This window comes from Myxine glutinosa, chromosome 1, assembly GCF_964187855.1.
Source record: "Myxine glutinosa chromosome 1, kmMyxGlut1.1, whole genome shotgun sequence".
Classification (NCBI taxonomy): Eukaryota; Metazoa; Chordata; class Myxini; order Myxiniformes; family Myxinidae; genus Myxine; species Myxine glutinosa.
The window spans coordinates 207,290,529-207,315,009 of record NC_136261.1 but is presented as its reverse complement, the minus strand read 5'-3'; the positions used below and the strand labels follow the sequence as shown (position 1 = coordinate 207,315,009).

The following is a 24,481-nucleotide window of genomic DNA, read 5'->3' as shown; positions in this document are numbered from 1 at the left end:
TTCACAGATTCTCCCTTTGCTCCCCGCCCTTTCACAGCTAATCCCTTCACGCCCCTCCCTTTCCCAGCTTCTCCCTTCGTGCCCCACCCTTTTACAGCTTTTCCCTTCACGCTCCACCCTTTTGCAGATTCTCCCTTTTCTCCCCACCCTTTCACAGCTAATCCCTTCACGCCCCACCCTGTCACAGCTTCTCCCTTTGCTCCCTGCCCTTTCACCGCTCATCCCTTCATGCCCCGCCCTTTCACAGCTTCTCCCTTCACACTCCTCCCTTTCACAGCTAATCCCTTCGTGCCCCGCCCTTTCACAGCTTCTCCCTTCACGCCCCTCCCTTTCACAGCTAATCCCTTCATGCCCCACCCTTTCACAGCTTCTCCCTTCACACTCCTCCCTTTCCCAGCTTCTCCCTTCACGCCCCTCCCTTTCCCAGCTTCTCCTTTCAAGCTCCATCCTTTCACAGCATCTCCCTTCATGCCCTACCCTTTCCCCAGCTTCTCCCTTCGTGCCCTACCCTTTCCCCAGCTTCTCCCTTCGTGCCCTACCCTTTCACAGATTCTCCCTTCGTGCCCTACCCTTTCACAGATTCTCCCTTCGTGCCCTACCTTTTCACAGATTCTCCCTTCGTGCCCTACCCTTTCACAGATTCTCCCTTCGTGCCCTACCCTTTCACAGATTCTCCCTTCGTGCCCTACCCTTTCCCCAGCTTCTCCCTTCGTGCCCTACCCTTTCACAGATTCTCCCTTCGTGCCCTACCCTTTCACAGATTCTCCCTTCATGCCCTACCCTTTCACAGATTCTCCCTTCGTGCGCTACCCTTTCACAGATTCTCCCTTCGTGCCCTACCCTTTCACAGAGTCTCCCTTCGCGCCCCACCCTTTTACAGCTTTTCCCTTCGCGTCCCACCCTTTCACAGATTCTCTCTTTGCTCCCCACCCTTTCACAGCTAATCCCTTCACGCCCCACGCTTTCACAGCTTCTCCCTTTGCTCCCCGCCCTTTCACAGCTAATCCCTTCATGCCCCGCCCTTTCACAGCTTCTCCCTTCATGCCCCCACCCTTTCACAGCTTCTCCCTTCGCGTCCCACCCTTTCACAGCTTCTCCCTTCGCGTCCCACCCTTTCACAGCTTCTCCCTTCACGCCCTGTCCTTTCACAGCTTCTAACTTCATGTCCCGTCCTTTCACAGTTTCTCCCTTCACGCTCCACCCTTTCCCTGCTTATCCCTCCCCTTCCATGCCCAAATTCTCCCAAGAAGATCATTTTCTACAAAAATTGCATTTGTTTGGTTTGCATCGGTTGTTTTGCTATTTGCTTGGAAACCCCTGGGGTTATCTTTGTACATATACAGGGTGTTTCAAAAAGAGTGATACAACTTTAAATGTTTATTTACAAAGAAACGGAAACCTCAGCAACGTGAACCAAACATTTCTTGAAAGTTTATGACATGGTATTTTATATCACCGATTGCTATTGCAGTAAGTCACTGCTAGAGTTAGTGAGAGCCCAGTGTCTGAAATTGGCATTTACGCAAAATCCTTGTAATTGACGTTCTCGATGTGTGCCCCTCCGCGGTTCAGACAGGCATTGATCCCGACTCCAAAGTTCTGTTCAACTTTCCTGTAGGTCTCAGGTGGTTCTGGCCCCAGAAAATATTGTGGTTTCCATTTCAAGTGGAAATGGGCTTCATCACTGAACCACATCAGGTTGATCCAGTTTGGGTACCGCTCCATCCTGTCACTGAGCCAATTGCACATATCAAGTCTCTTTCTCATGTCATCTTGACTCAGTTTATGCCTAATAGAGATGATGTATTGGAAAAGTTTCAGTTCCTTAGTGAGGATACGCCATACTGATGTTGGTTTGATGCCCAGCTCCTGGGAGTGCCGGCGATGGGACTTCTTGGGACTGTCCACTGCAGAATCCAGCACGGCGTCAATGTTGGCTTGGCTTTTGGATACTGATGCTGGCCTGCCACTGTTGTCCTTGCTCTGGTTGTGCACTGTACCCTTGTGCTCAAAATGTTTCACAATACATTGAATGGCACAATTTGTGGGTCCATCACGTGTTCTGAGGTCGAATTCCCGGCAGAACCTCCGGCGGGTGTCTACATATGATTTGGTCTCATACCACAGAGCCACCACTTTTGTCTTCTGCTCCACTGTCAATGGAATAGTTGAGCTACGCTGCTAGAAATCCCAGGGAACAAATACCACGATAACACCACCAAACCCTGAAATGGAAAACTGTATAGGTCAAAAAAACGAAGAAATGGCAGGAAGTCAAAGTTGTATCAATCTTTTTGAAACACCCTGTATACCACTGTTGACCTCTTCAACTAGCTACCCACATGAGAAATTCATCCTTGCCATAGCCTGGTGATTAATGAGAGATTAAACGAATTCACATAATGTTTGCCCGCAATATGAGCCTACAATGCTATGGATCCCCGGGTGTCGTTTAAGAAAATTTCAAACATTCACATCTTTCCTGCTTTTTTATATTTTGGGGTTTAAAATCGAATGTGTGAAGTTGAAATCCGAGCCTCGTTTTTTTTTTTTTTTTCCTGAGCAGTTAACTCTATTAAAGCTCAAGTTGTACACGAGTGTGTGCATATACGTTCTGGCTATCTTGATAATTATGCATATGGTGTCTCCGGCTTTGCTAAAATGCTGGAAGATAACTCTAGGAGAGTATATCCTGCTCATCACCTCAGAGAAAGAACAAATTCCCATCCAAATCCCATATGGCACAATTGTGAGATGAACCCAAAGTAACTATTGGGTGATGCTCCAACAACAACACGAATTGTCTGGGATGCACATTGAAAAATCACTCCAGGGTGCAGAATGCAGATGGCTGTGTTTTATTAATTTATTTTGCTGGTTCCTCCCCCACCATAGTTGCTGTTGCCATCTCTTATTACTGTGTCACACAAAATATTAATCTCTTTACATTTACCTCAACAAAATTAATGGGAATTAATATATGGTTTAATTTGTATTTCTTATATTTCACTCAATATACTTAGGCAGTTAAGACCGAAAAATAGGGCGTATCGTTCATTTTTTCAGGAAAGCACCAAATTTGGCACAGATGTAGTATGGACCTATACAATTGTTTTCCTGAGGGGTGCCCAAAAATGCAGAACCCCTAGTGGCCGCCATATTGAATTTCAACATGACCGCCCTCTGTGACCTATTTCCCTCAATAACTTCTATACTATGAGCGATAACACCACAGTTCCAGTGTCTTACCCCATGTTTTCATGGTCTCTGAATCCAATGGGATCAATTGCATAAAGATTGGCATCCATCATCTTTAATTTCAAGATGGCCACCATGGTGTTTCCATTTTCCTTGAATCTCTCATAGTATTTTAGGTAAAATTTCAATTCCAAGTGATACACATTGTTTTATTGGACTCTGATAACAATGGAATGGTATTAATTAATCAAAGTTACACACAGTTGCAGTTTTAACTTAAAATATTGTGGGCACTTGAAAGGTGGAGGCTCTCGCACAGACGCGTAGTACTACAAGCACTGTCCATCGCAGTCACACAGTGAGGTGCAGGGCAGATTTGCCCTGGAGCATTTACAGTTGCCTTTACAGGCCGACTTACAATGGCAGCTTGTAAGCTCTGAACATGCCTCCTGTATCAGTGGTATTGTGGTCCAAATTGGTGTCCAAGAAGTCCCTGTTTTCATCCAGCCCCAATCAGCTGGTGATGGAAGTTCTGGGTAGGGCACAAGTGCCTGACTCCATACGTGTCCAGCCTGAAAACATGCACGTTTTAGGTGTTGTTCGAAGGCGTCTGCTGTTGGGGGAATGTGATCAATTGTTCTTGCCTTCTTCATGAACAAGTGTCGGCGCATGTCATTCACTGTCTTTATCTCGGTAGTCCGGTCATAGAGGATGGCAACATATCTTTCTATGCTCTGTAGTTCCATAGTAATAGTGTCCACAGATGGCCTATAAGCGAGAGCATGGAAGGTCTGCGTGATGCTGGGGTATGCCTCCCAAGCCTTCCAGGCTGTCTTTTTCCAAATTTGGGCAAAAAAATGACTGTGTCGCAGCCAGTGAAGGCATGAAATAATGGCAAAGACTCGGACTTCCTGCGGCCAAGGCCGGTGGCAATTTTATGGATGGCAAGGTAGCGGTAGCTTTTACTAGTGCCAATGGCAATCCAGAGTTCCTCCACACCGTGTGACTGGTAGGTAAAGTAGTGTGCTATTGCCAAGACCACAATATCAGAATCTACAGTTCAAATCAATACCCGTTTTCTCCCCTTTTTCACGGCATCCAGGACATTTTTTTGGATTTTTTGAATTTTCTGAATTTTTGGGCGCCCCTCAGGAAAACAATTGTATAGGTCCATACTACATCTGTGCCAAATTTGGTGCTTTCCTGAAAAAATGAACGATGCTTCCTCTTAACTGCCTAACTAATAGAGTTTGTAATTGATCTTTTTACCCTCGCTTGAGGAGAGGGTATTGCATTTGAGTCTGTTTGTCTGTCTGTTTGTTTGTCTGCACAGAATAAATATGATTTTTTCTGCAACTGTTGGTCCGATTGACAGGAAATTTTCACCATAGGTGTAACTCCACCTGTATAATTATTTAAATGATAATTATGACGTCATAGGTCACGTGGTTCGGCCGCCATTTTGGAAAAATTGGAAAACTTTGCACCTCTATCTAAAAACGCTGAATAGAAAAAAATTGAGACATGGCTCATTGTAAAGAACTCTCCGTGGGGAATGAAATACGTTAATGATGTCATAGGTGCCTCCATTTTGACGTCATAATTCGACAAGTACAAAACTTCATCCGATCAAGATGAAATTTCTTGAGCATAATCTAGGAATAAATTAGTTTAGGAAAAAAAATTAATGATGACGTCATCGGTCACGTGGTTCGGCCGCTATATTTGTTTTAACACAAAAGCCTTAAAAACCACTGAAAATGCATCCTGGCGAGGGTTTGCAATCTCTGATTGCTCTTTCTTGTTTTTCCAATATATTTTGCATTTATATACATTTGTATTTGCATGCATGTTAGACATTTGTGTTTTCAAGAAGAAAGAAACAAAAAAGTTGGTCTCATTGGACTATAATATTTGGACCCCCTGATGGTACAGGAAGAAGCTAAGCGGCTGCGGAGAAGAAACATCCAGGCTTTGAAGAGCATCTTGGACAGCATGACAAGTGTGACTTATCGCACCACATGGTCCGAGGCCCAGCAATACCTTATGGATAACCCAACGTTTGCCGAGGATGAGGAGCTGCAAAGTATGTAATATGTCTCTTAACTCTATTTTATGATGGATCGTTTTGCAAATCAAGTATTTAACTATTACAAAAAATTTTTTTGTTTGGTTTCTGCTAAATATTTAATTAATGGCATAATTATGCTTTTTATTATTTATTTCTTTTTTCCTCATATTTCCCAGTTGCAAAGAAAAGTTCTCCACAATGCCAGTAGCAGTTTGGGCAGTTTTATTTGAAAGGTCAATTCATATACATTTGTATTTGCTTTTTTTTTTTTTATGTGTCTCCGTGGAATAATTTGTCACTTAAATTATTTTTTTCCAAATCCAATGCACATTTCTTAAGATAGATGTGTCATATATTTTATGCACTGTTACTTATATATTTTACTGTGTTGAAATGGGTGTTTGTACAAAATGAAGCAGCACGAGATTGGCAGTGCAGAGATGTCTGCTGTTGCAGATTTTGTGTAGCAGCTGCTGAAACCAACCTCATGGTATGGAGCTACTGATATTTAAAAAAAAAACATTCTACAGATATTATTTTGATGATACGCATCATTGTCTGTACTGTGTACGTTCACCAATCTGTGCAACTTCCAGTTTAGTAATCCTTTTTTTCTCCCTCGAGTGATTTTACCTTTTTAAGTGAAAAATCTCTTCCACCGTTTCCAGTCTTATGCTTGAAACAATAACATTATAAGTGCAATTACTTTTATATCACCAATGTTTGAGCCAGAAGTTTACTGACACATGAGGAATAGGGAGCTCATTCCCACAGCGAATAGTGTGTTCATTACGGGCATGCATAGGTGCATAGGCATGCATAGGTCCAGCGGATAGGTGCTAAAAAATGAACAAATTGTGCACTTTATGATTAAAGCATGAAACTTGGCAGACTCGTACTAGACATCATGGGGATCATTTTAAAGATTGGAGGCATTCTGTATCTGTCCTGTGTCCACCGTAGCGGCCATTTTCCAAAATGGCTGCCATCGAGGAGATTTTGCCGATAAGTGAATGACAAAAATACCTCTATTAACATAAAATATATATGTTCATGCTATATATATAGTAACTTACTCAAACACAAGAATTATAAATATGCCCTAAGAATATATATTTAATGGATATATGGACCAATATAGGTATTTTGATGGTCAAAATATTAAAGAAAATGAACAAATTCCTTAATATCACTTTTTTTTTTAAAGATAAGGATCATATTATATTATTAGTTATAAGTTTAGAAGTAGAAATTGTTAGTAGTCATTATTAGATATAAATTGTTATATTTGTTATTAATCATTATATGTTATAAGTAAAACATGTTTTAAATAATTAAGTAGATTAATTAAGGTGTTTTTTTTGCAGATCAGATCCAGAATTCTTGCAATATTTAAGAAATAAAATTTTCTATAATTTATTGAATTGGTGTGGTTGTGTTTCTAATAATCATTGCTTCTGTCTGTTTCAGATTGTTGTGAGTGTTAATCTAATCTACTGCTCATCATCATGAAGAAAGTCTTCAAACTAGTTCAAGCTGGCAGTGATATCACCATGTCTGTGAATGAGGACGATACACCGATGGACTGGAATAAGTGTCTCATCTGCCAGGAAAGCACCAGTGAGAAACTCACGTGCCCAGCAGATTTTCCAGAAAGGTTCCAAGGAGCTGGGTATACGTCTATTGTTCAAACTTTATCAGCATTCAACGAACTCGGTTGCTTGCCACCAAAGCTTAAGTTGGCTCGAATGGACGATGGTAATGGACTGGAGAAAACTTTTTCAAATAGGAAAGCAAAATTTCATAAAACATGCAGACTTAAATTCAACCAAAATGAACTCAAACGTGCAGCTAAGCGGAAGATATGTGTAACGGACAAGAGTTCCTCTTCTGGTGAAAAGGAAAAATTCAAACGTCAAAATGTCTCCAGGACTGGTGATGCTGTTCGCCATTGTTTCATCTGTGAGAAGCCCGCATCTGATGCCCTACCTCTCCATAGAGCCTCAACGTTTGGCCTTGACACTCGAGTGCGACAGTGTGCAATTAATCTACAAGATGAGCGTCTGTTGGCAAAGCTCAGTGAAGGAGACTTAATCGCTACAGAGGCTGAGTACCACAGCCAATGCTTAGTGTCATTGAAAAACAGAGATCGAGATAGACCAACAACATCACATGACGAATGCAACACAAATATTGCTCATAACACTGCATTTGCTGAACTTATTTCATACATGCCCCTGTTTCATACATGCTCTTGAGGATGACAACATTGCCCCTGTTTTCAAACTATCTGTATTGAAAAAACGATATACTGATAGAGTTAACCAGCTGGGAGAGGGCTCCTCTGTGGTTCACTCTACACGATTCAAAAATAAAGTTCTAAGCTACTTTCCTGAGTTAGAAGCGCACAATGAAGGTCGCGATGTGCTTCTTGTCGCCATTGCAAATATTGGTAAATCGCTAAGAAGTTCCTGCCAGCTCGACGGTGACAGTGAAGCAGTGTTTATCTCTCGTGCTGCAAACATTGTTCGTAGAGACATGTTAAGAATGAAATGCTTACCATTCAGTGGTTCATTCAAAGAGGATTGTCAAGAGAATTCTGTGCCTCACTCACTGCTGATGCTGGTCACAATGATCATGTATGGGACAGATATCCAAAACCAAGAAAACTACTTGTCACAGCCAGCTTTGTCTGTATCACAATTGATGACATATAACAGCTGTGTGCGTCGACGACAACAACCATCATTGGAAACAAGACATACTGAACAGCGTGAGACACCACTTCCACTATTTCTCGGATCATTGATCCACTCAAGGACAAGATCTCGAGATCTAGTTGATACACTTTATAGGCTTGGATTGTCAGTTTCATACGACCGTGTGCTAGGCATGTCTGCAGATCTAGGAAACTCTGCCATTAGCCACTTTGAAAGTATTGGAACAGTGTGCCCACCTGCACTCCAAATTGGAGTATTCACAACATCAGCAGTCGACAACATTGACCATGACCCGACAGCAACAAGTGCGCATGGATCTTTCCATGGAACGGGCATCTCCTTGTTTCAGCACCCTGACACTGAAAATTGTGGGACTGAGCAAATGCGCATACCTTTAACAAAATCTGGCAAGAAGGTCCGAAAACTACCAGAAAGCTACACACTGGTACCTGCTGTCTCTGCACTGAAGAACGGGCCGCCAGTTCCAGAAGTATGTGGCCTCATGCAATCAGACTGCAGTCTAATGACTGCAGCAGTGGCAGAAGAGCAAAGGTGGTGTGATCATATTAGCAACGTTGTTGATGATGGAAATGCAGATAAGGATATACATGTGTCATGGGGTGCATATCACGCTACAAGAATAGAATCATCAGAGACCACTGATAATGGCCCCACAGCAGTCAGTGCTCTTCTCCCTCTATTCCCTGATGACTCAAAGTCAATCGCAATGATAAGACATTCAATGGAGGTGTTGAAAAAAGCTGTAGCCATACTCAATCCGGGACAAATTCCAGTCATAGCGTGTGATCAGCATTGTTCAAACTTGCCAAAAACATTCAGTGGATGTGGCCAGAAACATATGGCGAAGGCTCATTTCTGGTAATGTTGGGTGGTCTGCACATCAAGATGACTCTGCTTAAGGCACTTGGTGATCTGTTAGGTGGCAGCGGTTGGACATCGGCAATAGTGCAAGCTGACATAGCTACACCAGGAACTGCAGACTCATTTTTGAAAGCGACTAATGTCAAGAGAACTGCTCGTGCACATCAAGTGACTGCATGCACACTGTACAAGCTTCTCCATGAATCTTATACCAACTACCAAGTATCCCAGGCAGACACTGATGCTGTATCATTTGAAGAGTGGTGCAAATGCAGAGCAGAAGCAAGTCCACAATTCTATTTCTGGCAGCTTGTGCTGGAAACACAGTTGAATATACTGGACTGGGACAGATCTATTCATGAAGGCAATTTCCTTTTGTATGTGGATGCCTTGACACAGCTGGAATGGCTCTTCTATGCTCTTGACCACTACAACTATGCAAGGGCTGTGTCCATTCACTTGCGGGACATGGTGGTGCTTCGCGACAAACAACCAGGTGTGTTTGCAGCTTTTTGCAAGGGAAAGTTCACCGTCAACAAGACATGCCGACCATTCTCAAGGATGTCTTTGGACGAAAGCCATGAACAGAACAATGCCTGTGTGAAAGGTGATGGGGGAGCAGTTGGTCTCACCGAAAATCCAGCAGCACTATTGAGGTGGATGGTGGCTGGACCAGAGATTTCCCAGGTGGTTGGTGAGTTTCAAAGTGAACTGGACAGGAAGGAAGCAGCATCACACCCACACCATCATGAGGACAAGCCAGGTAGATCTTATAAGTATCTCCATGAAATTTGGCTAGTTTTTGTATTGCATTACTTGTTTTGTAAAACTAAATATTTTGACAGTTGTGTAACCCCCAATTACTATATATTTTCAGGAACACAAGTGGCATTCCTCAAGAATGTGAAGTCTCTGATTTTAACAATGAAAACTATGGGCAACCCCTTCTCTGACACCAGTGGAGATCTCTTGGTCCTCGACACGCGAGAGGTGGTCGATTCATCTGTTGTTGATTCTGTTCGCAAAATGAAACTACTTGGTGAAAATCAACACAACGAGTTCTTTAAGAGTCGGCTGGTGGAGCGTACAACTGCACTCAATGATATAATAACAAAGAACAATTTGCCTTTGTTCAGATGGCGTCCTGAGAAAGAAAAGTCTCGCACCCAGGAGCAGCTGCTGTCTATGAAACGTGACCGCAATTTGTTTTCAACATTGTACATTGCCAGTCAAATACGTGGAGCTGACCTGGAAGATTTTTTCCAGCATGAAAATCAGTCATTTCCACCTTCAATATCAGACTACGGGAAAATGAGACTTGGCAAAAAGTCAGACTTGCTCCAGTGCCTGGAAGATCTGGTGCCACATAGTGATGATGCCGACCACACTACATCTGAAGTAGACATGGTCATCATTGATGGTGCAGCTATTGCCAACGTGATTACGCCTGGTACATCAGAGACATTCAATCAGTATTCTAAAGAGTTCATGAACTATGTACGGAGGCAATTCACAGGCTCTGTTTGCCGTGTTGATGTGGTATTTGATGTATACAGAGAAGATAGTCTGAAGGCCGCCACAAGAAAGAAGAAAGGGAAGGGCATACGGATAAGAGTGGAAGGAAACAAGAAGCTGCCTGGAAACTGGTCACAATTCCTATGGGAATATGGTAACAAGACAGAACTTTTTAATCTCCTGAGTGAACGAGTGACAAATGAAACATTTCCTGGTATAGTGGTCATGACTCACGGAGAAGAGCTGCGTTGTTCAGAGACAATTGACTCAGACTGGTTGTCCCCTTCTACACAGGAGGAAGCAGACACAAGAATGCTGCTGCATGCAGCAGATGGGGACAGGCAAGGTTGCAAGAACATCTTGCTTAGAACTGTTGACACAGATGTTGTCGTACTAGCAGTCAGTCTTGCTCACAAGCTTGACAGTGCACAGCTAACTGTAGCATTTGGAATGGGAAAATCGTTCCATTACCTAGACGCAACTCACATAGCACAGACGCTGGGAAATGATAAGTGCAATGCAATACTTGCTTTTCATGCACTGACAGGGTGTGACACCACATCCAGTTTCACCGGCATAGGAAAAAGAACAGCCTGGTCATCATGGAATGCGTTTGTTGATGTCACGCCAGACTTGTGCAGACTTGCACAGACTCCAACAACAGCTAGCATAACCCAGCTTCTCCCAAACATCGAGAGGTACATTGTGCTTATGTACGACCGTGGAAGCTCTGATGATAATGTGAACATGGCCAGGAAGACTCTATTCACACAGAAAGGCAGGAGCATTGAAAACATACCTCCGACTCAAGATGTTCTCTATCAGCATCTACTTCGAGTTGGTTATCAGGCTGGCCATGTATGGGGTCAGGCCCTGTTAAAAGCACCTCACCTGCCCAGCCCAGCAGAGTTTGGATGGACGCGAAAGAACAATTTGGCCGAATGGGAAGTGATGTGGAGGAACCTGCCCCCTGCCGGTGCAGCATGCCGTGCTGTTATTAAGTGTGGCTGTATTAAAGGCTGCAGAGGAAGATGTAAATGTGCGGAAGAAAATCTACCCTGTACATTACTCTGCAAGTGCAGTGGTTGTGAGCGAGAAGGGTGACAAGAGAACGGTTGACATTGAAACATGAGTGTTCTTGGACGTTATTGTTCTATCTCATGCACACCAAAAAACTTTTGTACTACTACAGTTTAATTTTCTGGTGTTTTCCTAAATGAAAGGAAGATAACACTTTGTACAAATAAACTAGTTTATCGAAACCAGTTTGTGTTACTTTATTCCTGGAATGTTGCATTTTTCCCCTCCAAATGCCCTTAAAGTGACACATAGAGGTCCCCAAAACAATCAAAAATGAATATTTATGTTATCAATTATCATATATAATCCTTGGTGATACTTTAGTGTGCAGATGATATTAAAATAACAATTTGATATTTTCTGATGTAATATAAATTTATTCTAGCTAAATAATGATTCTGACTAGCCACGGGTGACACAGGACAGATCCGGAATGCCTCCAATCTTTAAAATGTTCCCCATAATGTTTTGTATTAGTGTACCAAGTTTCATGCTTTAATCATAAAATGCACGATTATTCACCTATCCGCTGGACTATTGTAGATACTGTGGATATTTCGTTGTTTTACAGTAAATAATGTGCTACTTTTGCATATGGCTATAATGTGCTAGTCACGGAAAGATGTCTCAGAGTTCAACCGCACCCGCCGAGAAGGGGGTGTGGGCGCGGGGCAGGGGGTGTGTGGGGGGGGGGGGGGGTGGGTATGGGCAGAAGGAAGGAGGGGGAGGGGAGAGAGAAGAGCAAATATGGGACAGATTTGGGAGGGGAAGGATATTTAAAATATTTTTTTGTGACTGTCAGAATTACATGTTTAAGCATGCCTGCATGCCCATCCCACGCCAGCAAATAACAGGCATTAAAATGTGAAAGTTTTTGTTTTTGTCCAACGAGACATCATGGTCACGGAGATTAAACATCATTTCATAGTTTTCTCCGTTTCTGTATATTATAATATACAGAAACCCTACCCTTTATCTTATTATCTTTCTTTCTGATAATTATCTTAAGATAACTTAAGATAATTATCTTTCTGATTGGCACATATAAGCTACACGTATACAGTATCTTTACTATCAGCCCTGCTATGTCTGATAAGGGCAGGATTAGTAGGCCATGGGGCATAGGTGGAAAATAGGCTCAATTTTCCAATTTCGTGCAACAACGCTTGGGATTACCTAAAAATATCATAGATGTTGTACAAATGACCCTCTGAGTTAAAATCAGTGTCCCCAGAAAAAAAACCTGCACATTAACTTATAACGTGTACTTGATGTAAATCATATTTTTGTACATTAGACGAATATACCATAACAACACGTTACAAATAAATATGGTTTCATGCAGTGTTTTATAGTGTTTTGTGGATGATGTCAACATTGTCACCACTTTATATAATTTAATAAATATTTGGAGTGGGTGAATCCCCCTAGACAGGTGTTGGGGGTGGGGAGGGGGGGGGGGGGGGGGGGGGAGCGCTGCCACAATGTGCCTTCACCATGTTTTTGCCCGCAACTTTTTAATGCTGCATTCGATCACCACCAAACTTGGTGACTTTTCTTAAATATTTTTTGGGGATGGGGTCAAGTATTGCCATGGTTACCTTTTATTTGATCTTCGTTTTTCATGATTTGGGGGCATATTTTTTCGGGTAGGTCACACATTTCAAGGTAGTAAGCCGACAGGTAGCGGGATTAATTTGGTCTGTCATATGCAAATAACCAAGGTAGAATTCTCTGACAGATGCAGTTCCCAATTGCCTGTTCTTGTAGCCCTGGTTAAAAGCATGACATTCTCAACCATGTCAACATACATTGACCAAAACTTGAAGGTGGCACTTTCTTTGCTCCTCTTCTGTAAGAATTCAGCAAACGATGATGTTACATCTCGGAATGCTTGGCTCTTTAACTCTTCAGTAAGATTTTCCTGGTTGAATCCGGTATGTAAATTCTCCATAACATCAATTACTGTATCTTTTCCATCATCCAGACTAGCCATGTCTGCTTCCCACTGCAGGTAGCGCAAGGCATCATGCATAACTTTATGAGCACGCATAATTCTGTTGTAGTGATGCCCAGTTACAACTCCATTCAGGGATCCATGGGCAATTACACCAGATTCAATCAATATGTCAGTAAACCCAGCATCTCGATATCTTTTACCAATGCAGGTTAGGTATGCTATCTTGGTATGAAACATACCGAGGCGTACAACCAGTCTTTCCTGGAATTCCTGAGTTCTCCAGCGGATCTGTTGGGCCTTAGCGTAAATTGCCTGGTCAAATACGACGACAATGACTTCCTGTGCTAATGCATCAGCATACTTGACACTTCGAGTTAAGATTGTCTGAACTGTGTCCATATCTGTTGGACTTGCATTTAATACCGGCAAGTATGATACAGTGGTCATTCGTGGATACACCTTACATAACACTGTGTTAAATCCTGTCCAACCAGGAACGCCGGTATGCTTATATCTAAGCATATTGTATGCCAAGTCCATCTTTCTGGCTTTATCCTCTGCCTTTTCATGGATATTTCTTGTCATATCTCCTGCAATGCCGATGGAATTGGGTCCCTTCTTCTTTCCATGGCCCATAAACGGTTGGATATTAGTGGGTCGTGGATGAAGTGTTTTTTCCCTTGTTCATTTGTTTTCCCCTCATCAAGCTCGTGCATGTCTGTCCCTCCATCTGCATTAAAATGGAACATAAATAAACAATCAAAAAACTAAAATAAAAATACAGACTTCGGTAGTTGAGAAAAAATGGGGAAAAATCAACAACTGTTGGAAAATACACCACTTACATGTCTAAATGTCCCCCGTCGCACCGCGGAGCGAAAGGGGGACTATGGTTTTCCCCTCCGTCCGTGTGTCCGTCCGTCCGTCCGTGCGTGCGTAAGCAAAGGACCGCATTCGAATTTGGTGTGTGGGTGCAACCCACGTCAAAATCCAAGATGGCCACCGCCATGTATGTCTGATGCCATGTATGTCTGAACATTGTGAGCGGAATATCTTGAAAAATAAGCGAAGTACCAACTTCTAATCTGGTGTGTGGGTGTATCTAGGCACAAGGAAGAACGCTATTGAAAATTGGGTCGCCACGTCAAAATCCAAGATGGCCGCCACCATATATATGTCTGAACCTTGTGAGCGAAATATCTTGAAAAATAAGCGAAGTACCAACTTCTAATCTGGTGTGTGGGTGTATCTAGGCATAAGGAAGAACCCTATTGAAAATTGGGTCGCCACGTCAAAATCCAAGATGGCCGCCGCACTGTATGTCTGAACCTTGTGAGCGAAATATCATATCATAGCATGTTTTCTGCGTCTTCCACTTTGTCAATTCACATCACTTCCCCGACGGGGGACCTAGGCGTAATGCTTGTTTTTACATTCTTTTCAATAACACTTACTTTTTCTCAAAAAAAAAGAAAGAAGTAAATACAATGTATATCCCATTCAGGGTTCTCCCCGGGTTTTAAAAAAAATGTGGGGGTTTTATATTTCACACAGTAAGCCCACAAGATCGAATCCTGAGAGTGCAGAGCTCTTCTGGTGTCTTCTGATGTATGTTTAAAAATTTCAGTTTTTAAAATGACAGGGTTCACCCCATGGGTGGGGAATGTTTTGCTAAAACACTTCAAATTGAAGAAAAAAATCAAATGAAAAAAAAATTGGCCAGGGGTTTCCCTGTAGGTGGTGAACCCGGTCAACTGATTTTGATTTAGATGAGCATTGTTTATAAACTTTTTAAAAATCTTCTACAAATTTATTCTCTGTGGTCAGAGAAATACATTTCAGACCTCAATATTTCACAGGAACAAATATTTCTAAACATTTACGTTCAGTTCAGTTTATTTCTACAGTATCAAATATATATCGATAACAATTTTAATGGGAGAAAGTTTGTAAATTTAGAATTAAATCAAAGTAAAAAAGAAGTATGTAAGATGGGTGATACTGCGGAGGGGCCCATAAAGAAGCAAAGCTTGTAAGGATATGAGCCCCTGAGCATGCATGTACAGTCATTGAGGTGAGATGTACAGTATTTACTTTCTATGGGGAAAATATCTTTCAATCATGTACATTGTACGGGGAAAATATCAGAGCATGAGTTGGCAAGGGTACACAAAATTTGTGGGATGGATATTCACCCATCTCAGTAAAAGGGATCTTTCATGTCAGTCAACCAAACGTTACAGATAAATAATACTAAACTATTACTAAATAAATTAAAAAACGACTAACACTGACCGTTAGACATCAGCTAGTTTTGATAAATATTTAAAGAGCTTATGATTGTTCATGTCACCCACCTTCTTTGGTTTTGTTTGAGCATGACTTCTCTTTCCTTTTGACTTTGCTGACATCGCAAAATCTTCTGTAGCACTCGTAATGATAGCCCACATTACTACTACTCGGTACAGCGTCTATACAAGATTGCACATTGACGAAGTCGAGACCTAGTTTATTCGAAATGTCTTCAACTACATTGCCTTCCTTGCAGTCAAACTTTCTCCATTCAGCTGCAAAGCTCACAAACTTCATCCAATAATTCCTTGTAAATGATATAAATGTACTTTTAGTTGATGGAACGACATGCATAACACAAAGTTTTGAAGAAAACTCAACAGGCTTCAAATCCGAGTGAATAGGCCTGGGCGCAGCCATGTTGCTTTCTCCCGGTACACAGTTCAATAACACAACACATGTGATTGGTCAATACCACGAACGTTGCGTTATGGCCTCACTGGTTGATTTTTATTACACTACCGAGGTCAACGAACGTTTTATGAGTTTTTCGGTTTTTAAATTTCACTTTTTAAATTTCTGTGCAGGATTTTACGTTGGGGACATTGATATTCTGAATAATAATGATATTTAGGACTCATTGTGAAGGTATCACGTAATCCCAAGGGTTGTTGCACGAAAGAAGAAGAAAACCCATGAAGTCTGATGGCCTATGTGGAAATCTGTCTCATGACTATGAAATATCAACTCGATTCAAATACAGTACTAATTTTCTTTTTTTTAGACCTCTCAGCTTGAATTTATCCTTGTATGTTAAATGCTTTTTAAAAAAGAACATGGATGAAACATTACCTTTGCTAATCCTATAGAAACAAGGTATGGAGCACCATATCATATAACTACTTTAAGGTGTCCTCCTCTCAGGTGACATTCTTCTTTTCTCCCAGAGGTTGTTTTTTGCACTAACCCATGTCCCTTAAATGTCCCTTGAATGCATGTGCATGAGGCATGTCCCTTAAATGCATGCGGCATGTAACCTTAAATGCATGCGGCATGTCCCTTGAACTTGCCGTTCCTTTAGTTGCTTCAGATGGACCCTTGCATGGTTCGACATACAGTGTTCACTTGGCCGTGACAATCCTCAATGACCCAGCCATAATATGGACTTTTATTTAATTTCCCCACAACTCAAAATATTTTGAGAAATATACATTTTTCAATTCCACATTTCACCTTGTGCAGCTCGACCCTGCAGTTCCTGCTTCCTCGTCGTGCTGAATAAACTAGCCGTAATGAACTTTTACTCAATTTCTTTGCAGTGGTTGTGTATTTGTTTTTTTTTCTTATCATTAAAAGGTTTCTGTATTTCATTGTTCATTATATTGAATTGATCAAGCCTGTTGTTGGCTTAGCGGTTAGGGTGCCGGCTTGGGATCCCAGGATCCTGGGTTCGAATCCCGGTCGATCGCTAAATTAACACCAGGGGGGTTGACTCAGCCTGTCATCCTTCCGAGGTCAGCAAATTGAGTACCAGCTTGCTGGGATGAATGATCCCGGTGTGTACCCGGGTTTAGAATAGGTACACCGTATCCCTGCGCATCGTAAGAGGCGACCAAGGGTTGGTGCCAGGAAGGGCATCCGGCCATAAAAACATTGCCTCAAACAGGGAGCCATGATTGTCATGGGGCCCGCAAGGCTAACCCATGCTCTAGCAAGGAAAATGGCCTTAAAACGATCATTCATTCATTCATTCCTTCATTCATTATATTGAATTGATCTCATTTGTTAAAATGTGTTTTTATGCCACCGCCGATGAAGTCACTGGAGGCATTATGTTTTTGGGTTGTCTGTGTGTCCGTCCGTGATAAGTTTTCGTTACCGCGATAACTTGAGAACAGCTGAAGGGAGCTTAGTCAAACCTGGTGCAGTTATGTATAATGAGGTTAAAATGAACTGATTAGATTTTGGGGTCAAAGGTTAGAGGTCATGTTAAGTAAAAATTATGTTGCTGCTAATCTCGTGAACTAGTGATGTGATTTTGCACAAACTTGGTAGAAGTGTATATGATACAAAGAGGAACTGATAAGATTTTGGCGTCAAGAGGTGAAAGGTCAAGTAAAAATTATGTTGCCATGCCAACTTGTGAACAAGTGATGAGATTTTGAACAAATTTGGTATAAGTATGTATGATGCAAAGATGAACTGATTGGATTATGGCATCAAGAGGTCAAAGGTCAGAGGTCATGTCAGGTAAAAATGTGATGACTTGAGAACAGTTGAAGGGATTTAAATCAAATGTGGTGCAAGTATGTATTATGATGTAAACATGAACTGAATAGATGTTGGAGTCAAGAGGTCAGAGGTCATGTTAAATTCAAAAAAATTGTTGCTACACCAACTTTTCAACCAGTGATGTGATTTTGAACAAATTTGGTGTAGGTATACATGATGCAAAGATGAACTGATTGGATTATGGCATCAATAGATCAAAGGGCAGAGGTAATATCAGGTAAAAATGTGATAACTTCAGAACAGCTGAATGGATTTAAATCAAACTTGGGCTAAGTATGTATAATGATGTAATAATGTGGGCGGAGGCATATCTGCCATGACCTCGAAGAGTGTCATTCTAGTTATTATTATTACTAGGGCGTGCCCGTACTATATATATATCTAAAATTATATCCCCCCCCCTCTATTTACATGAAATGGTTTGGTCCATTCGCAAAGCCAAAGCGAACGGCTTGCGAGTACGGTGACTATCCCCCCCCCTCTATTTACATGAAATGGTTTGGTCCATTCGCAAAGCCAAAGCGAACGGCTTGCGAGTACGGTGACTATCCCCCCCCTCTATTTACATGAAATGGTTTGGTCCATTCGCAAAGCCAAAGCGAACGGCTTGCGAGTACGGTGACCATACCTTGGGAACCACTTGTCCGATTAATTTCAAACCTTGAAAAGGCACATCCTCGGGTCCCCAGCAATATACCTGGCAAGTTTCAAGTATATCGGACCGGTAGTTGTCGAGAAACAGCGGTCGCATACAGACAGACAGACAGACACACAGAGATTACTGGAATTATAGATAGACTAGGGCGTGCCCGTACTATATATATATCTAAAATTATATCCCCCCCCCCTCTATTTACATGAAATGGTTTGGTCCATTCGCAAAGCCAAAGCGAACGGCTTGCGAGTACGGTGACTATCCCCCCCCCCCTCTATTTACATGAAATGGTTTGGTCCATTCGCAAAGCCAAAGCGAACGGCTTGCGAGTACGGTGACCATACCTTGGGAACCACTTGTCCGATTAATTTCAAACCTTGAAAAGGCACATCCTCGGGTCCCCAGCAATATACCTGGCAAGTTTCAAGTATATCGGACCGGTAGTTGTCGAGAAACAGCGGTCGCATACAGACAGACAGACAGACACACAGAGATTACTGGAATTATAGATAGATTATTGTTATTGAAAGGAAAAAACAAAGTAGTTATAAATCGATGCATTGAAATATATTTCTTATTAATGACAGGACTCTAATAATAATAATAATAATAATCATAATAATAAAGATAATCCTGGTTTCGAGGCATTTTCGTGAATACAAACTGTCACCTCAATGCACCTATTTGACTTAAGTATACTGTAATATTAATGTTTTTTGCTCATATCAAGATGAGCACATTAAAAGGGCAGTTTTATACAGGTAAATCTCATTTGATATTGTTGAATATTTTGAATTTGCACAGTTTTGAATATTGTCAACAAGTCTGCCCTCATCCACAGATATGGACAAGGAGGATGCACTTATTTGTTTTGAAGAGCATATACGTGCTTTGGAGAAGGAAGAGGAAGAGGAGAAAGAGCGATCTCGTGTTCGAGAGAGACGACAGCAAAGGAAAAATCGGGAAATATTTCAGGTGAATGGGCCATTGTGGTAAAAACTTTTTTTAATTTTTTTTAACAAGTTTGGACTCCAATGTCTTTTTTGAAAGGAAACTGGGAACTCTTAAAATTTTGAAGATGACAACAAATGGACTTCGGTTTTCATGTGCCAAGTTTTCGTTGCACATCGTACCCTCTCATTTGGCATGGTCACTTTTCAAAAGTTATTTTAGAACTTTTATATATCGCCCATTTCTTTCACTAAACTATTTTTTCTATGTTTTCATGGCTCTCCGTCTTGTTAGAGGCTTGTATAGAAAATTATCGTTTGTTCACCGTTTGCTGCACAGTTTTGAAAGCTTTTAGAAACCAATTATGGCAAAAGGAAGTCGAAGTTGTTTAAATGAAATCTGACATTATTGTCGACACAGCAAGTTATGATGCTGATGTCAAATGTATTTGCAGATTTACATCTTGTAAAATTAGCACAGTCCTCAGTTCTGAGCATTGATCATTGTGCTTGATTCCAGACATAATGCTCCTGCGAAAATGAAACTGCTATCCTTGGATAGTTGTATGCTTTCTGTGGAGCTTAATTTTTTCCATTTGATGTGTTTTACTCTACTCGTGCAGATTTTCCTGGATGAGTTGCACACAACCGGAAAACTACATTCCATGTCCACATGGATGGAGCTTTACCCTGTCGTCAGCTCAGACATACGATTTTCACGCATGCTGGGGCAACCCGGTTCAACCCCTCTCGACCTTTTCAAGTTCTATGTGGAGGATCTGAAGGCCCGCTATCACGAGGAGAAAAAGATCATAAAGGATGTGCTGAAGGCATGGCTCTCTCAATGATTTGTCTTTTTCTGTGTCAGGAATCTCACTTGAAGTGTTTTTATTTTATTCTTTCTTTTTTCTGTGTAAATATTCTTGTGCCTGTGCTCAGTGAATTTGTGCTAATTTGAAAAATGGAGATTGGTCATAAAAATAGATTATGATAATGAAAGATGGGTTAGTTTATGATCGAACCAGCACACTGTCTTTATCATTTTACCTATCATCTGAAATTGTTTACTTCAGATGGTCTCTCATTGGAAGAAAATCTATTAATTTTGCCTTTAAAGCTTAAACTACTGCATTGAGAAATAGTTGGGGGGAAAAGTTAAGATTTTTATTATTAACTATTTTGAAACAAAATTATTTGTTTTTTCAGGACAAGAACTTTTCAGTGGAAGTCAAAACATCTTTTGAAGATTTTGTCTCGATAATAAGTGTGGACAAAAGGGCAGCCACGCTTGATGCAGGGAATGTCAAACTTGCATTCAACAGTGTAAGTTGTTTACTCTACTTAAAGTACACCTTGTATTCTTAAATGTCTTTTTATGAGCTTATTACTGCTTTACATATGTTCACCTTTTTAACCTTTTTCAGGCCTGGTGTTGGCTTAGCGGTTAGGGTGCCGGCTTGGGATCCTAGGATCCTGGGTTCGAATCCCGGTCGATCGCTGAATTAACGCCAGGGGGGTTGACTCAGCCTGTCATCCTTCCGAGGTTGGCAAATTGAGTACCAGCTTGCTGGGATGAATGATCACGGTGTGTACCCCGATTTAGAATAGGTACACCGTATCCCTGCGTATCGTAAGAGGTGACCAAGGGTTGGCGTCAGGAAGGGCATCCGGCCATAAAAACATTGCCTCAAACAGGGAACCATGATTGTCATGGGGCCCGCAAGGCCAACCCCCGCTCTAGCGACGAAAATGGCCTTTAAAACATTCATTCATTCCGGACAGTATTTTAAAACGCGTTAGCTTCGTTTTATTACCTCCGCCACTGAAGGTGGGCAGAGGTTATGTTTTCAACCCTGTCTGGTTGTCTGTCTGTAGACAGGATATCTCAAAAAGGGTTCAGACGAAATTTGGTGGAGGGGTTGGGTTTGGGACAAGGAAGAAATGATTAGATTTTGGTGGAGATCCCAATCCAGATCCGGCCAAAGGGTGGGATACAAAATGTAAACTGTTCAGCCTTGTGGAGGTATGCGTTTTACAGAGTGTGATTCTAGTGTTTTTATGCCTCCACCCTCGAAGGTGGCCGGAGGCATTGTGTTTTTGGGTTGTCCGTATGGGCTAAACCTCGTTTTTCTCAGCAACCACGTGTCTGATTGAGACTAAACTTTCAGGGTATGAGCGACACCCATGTAGAATGTTTTTATGATAATTGTGACATCATAGGTCACATGATATGGCAACTATCTTGGATTAAACACAAATAATTAAAAAATTATTTATCGGAAACAGTTGAATAGAAAATTTTGAAAGTTGGTCCATTGTCAAGTACCCTGAATGAAGAACAAAAGCATGATAATGATGACATCAACGGTGAAGTGGTATACCAGCCATAAATGTTTAATAAAATGCCTTAAACTAAAAATCTGAAATGGCATGCACATGATCTATGACCAATTTGTATTGATTTATTAAATTTATGACATTACAGGTCACATAGTTCTGTAATCACACTGTAATCTGTAATATGGTGTTGAAAGAAGGCTGCATTCCAGTGGATTGGGAACTGAGTACCCTCGTCCCTCTATACAAGGGGAAAGGTGACCCTCTGGAGTGTGGCTCGTACCAAGCGATTAAGTTATTGGAGCATGGAATGAAGGTATTGGAAAGGGTGTTGGAGAGGAGGATAAGGAAGAAAGTGAAGATCGACGAAAGGCAGTTTGGATTTATGCCAGGAAGAGGAACGACAGACGTGCTTTTCATTGTGAGGCAGTTGCAGGAGAAGTACATGGAGAAGAGGAAGAAGTTGTTTTTTGGGTTTGTTGATCTGGAGAAAGCATTCGATAGGGTTCCACGTAAAGTATTGACATGGGCATTGAGGAAGTTAGGAGTGGAGGAATGGTTGATCAGAGTAGTGATGGCAATGTACAAAAGAGCGCGCACAGCTGTAAGGACAAAGGACGGGAACAGTGGTGAGTTTGAGGTGAAGGTGGGAGTGCATCAGGGGTCGGTACTAAGTCCACTACTATTTGTAGCTGTGATGGAGGTGCTGGCTCAGAACGTAAAGGAGGGTTTACCGTGGGAGTTATTGTATGCAGATGATCTGGTGTTGATTGCAGAAAGTATGGATGGACTGAAGGAAAAGATGAACAAGTGGAAGGAATGTATGGAGACAAAAGGTCTGAAGGTGAATATCGGAAAGACGAAGGTGATGGCAAGTGGTAAAGCATGTGGTGAGGTGGAAAGAACTGGGAAGTGGCCGTGTGCTGTGTGCAGGAAGGGTGTCGGAGTGAACTCCATTCAATGTACAATGTGCGCTGAGTGGGTTCATCAAAAATGTAGTGGTCTGAGAGGGTCATTTACCAGTGTGGCAGCTACATTCAATTGTAAGGTGTGCACAGAGGGAGCTGCAGATGGAGGAAATGTTGAGTTGGATCTTGGAGACGGCGTGAAGCTGGAAGGTGTGAAAACATTTTGCTACCTCGGAGACATGCTGAATGGAGAAGGTGGATCCGACTCGGCAACGGTTGCTCGAGTGAGATGTGCATGGAAGAAGTTTCGGGAACTGAGTGGCATGCTGATGAGGAGGAGAGTGTCACTGAAGCTGAAGGGAAAGGTGTATGCTGCATGTGTGAGAAGTGTTATGATTTATCGGAGCGAGACATGGGTAATGAACGTAGAGCAGCAACGAAGGGTGGAAAGGGTGGAAATGCGAATGGTTCGATGGATGTGCGGAGTATCATTGAGAGAGAGGAAGACAAATGATGAATTGCGAAAGATGATGGGAATATTGCCTGTGATTGATGCTGTGAAGAGGAACAGGTTGAGATGGTTTGGTCCTGTGTTGAGGAAGGATGAAAGTGACTGGTTGAGAAGAGTGATGGAAATTAATGTAGAAGGAAGTAGAGGACGGGGAAGACCGAGAAAGACTTGGCTAAAGATGGTGGAAGAAGAAATGCGGGCAAGGGGGTTAACAAGGAGAGATGCAGAAAATAGGGCAAAATGGAGAAGATTGTCATGGGGACCGCAAGGCTAACCCCCGCTCTAGCAGGGAAAATGGCCTTAAAATGCATGTTGTTGTATAGGTCACATAGTTCAGCAGCCATATTGGATTTAACCTAAAACCCCAAACATCTTCTCCAATACCACTGAAGCAATCGACTCTACATATCTCATAAACTAGGCATGGCGATTAAAAGTTTATCACGAAAAAGGCATTGGTCACATGGTGTGGTAGAACATAGTGATTGGTGATTGGTCACATGGTGATTGAAGGTAAATATTAAATAATGATGTCTCAGAAACCGCTTACTCTGTCGATGCGAAACTTTACAAATGTCATCTAACACCATTGCTGTATATAGTTTGATAAAATGATGACGTCGTAGGTCACATGGTTTGGCAGCCATATTAGCTTGAAAGGCGATATTTAAAAAGCCCCCTTCTCCGAAACCACATCACCGATCGATGTGAAACCAGTCATGTCTGGTAAAAATGTGATACATGAGAATAGCTGAAGAGAATTAAATCAAACTTGTTTATTTTTAGGACAGTCAACGAGGGCATCTACCCGAGGGCATCCACCCGTTGTCATGGGCAGAGATTACGCGGAGGCATATTGTCGACGCACTCGCATTGCTCTTGTTTAAATTTTTCTTCTGTATTCGTCAGTCTGGTAATATCTCATATAATACAATATTTTTTGTTGATTCTGAATGAATTCTCCTGAAGTTTTGAAATGCAAACTAGCAAAAATATTCATAGAAGCTAAGTAAGGTTTGGAGGGTATACATTTTTTTTTTAGTCTACAAGCCAGGTATTTTGCACATTATAGATAGTTTTCTGTGGCCTTGTGAAAGTTATCCTATTTTT

The 24,481-nt window shown here is 41.7% G+C and overlaps 1 protein-coding gene across 1 annotated transcript in view; it reads left to right on the top strand.

Moving 5' to 3' along the window:
- The window catches only part of LOC137434524 (pre-mRNA-processing factor 40 homolog A), a gene marked incomplete in the record, with an annotated part of 142,717 nt that overhangs the window by 98,874 nt on the left and 19,362 nt on the right, over nt 1-24,481 (top strand). The window contains 4 exon segments of the mRNA XM_078772825.1: nt 5,134-5,284; nt 19,507-19,640; nt 20,239-20,445; nt 20,822-20,938. Of these exon segments, the coding sequence (XP_078628951.1) occupies nt 5,134-5,284; nt 19,507-19,640; nt 20,239-20,445; nt 20,822-20,938 (609 nt within the window).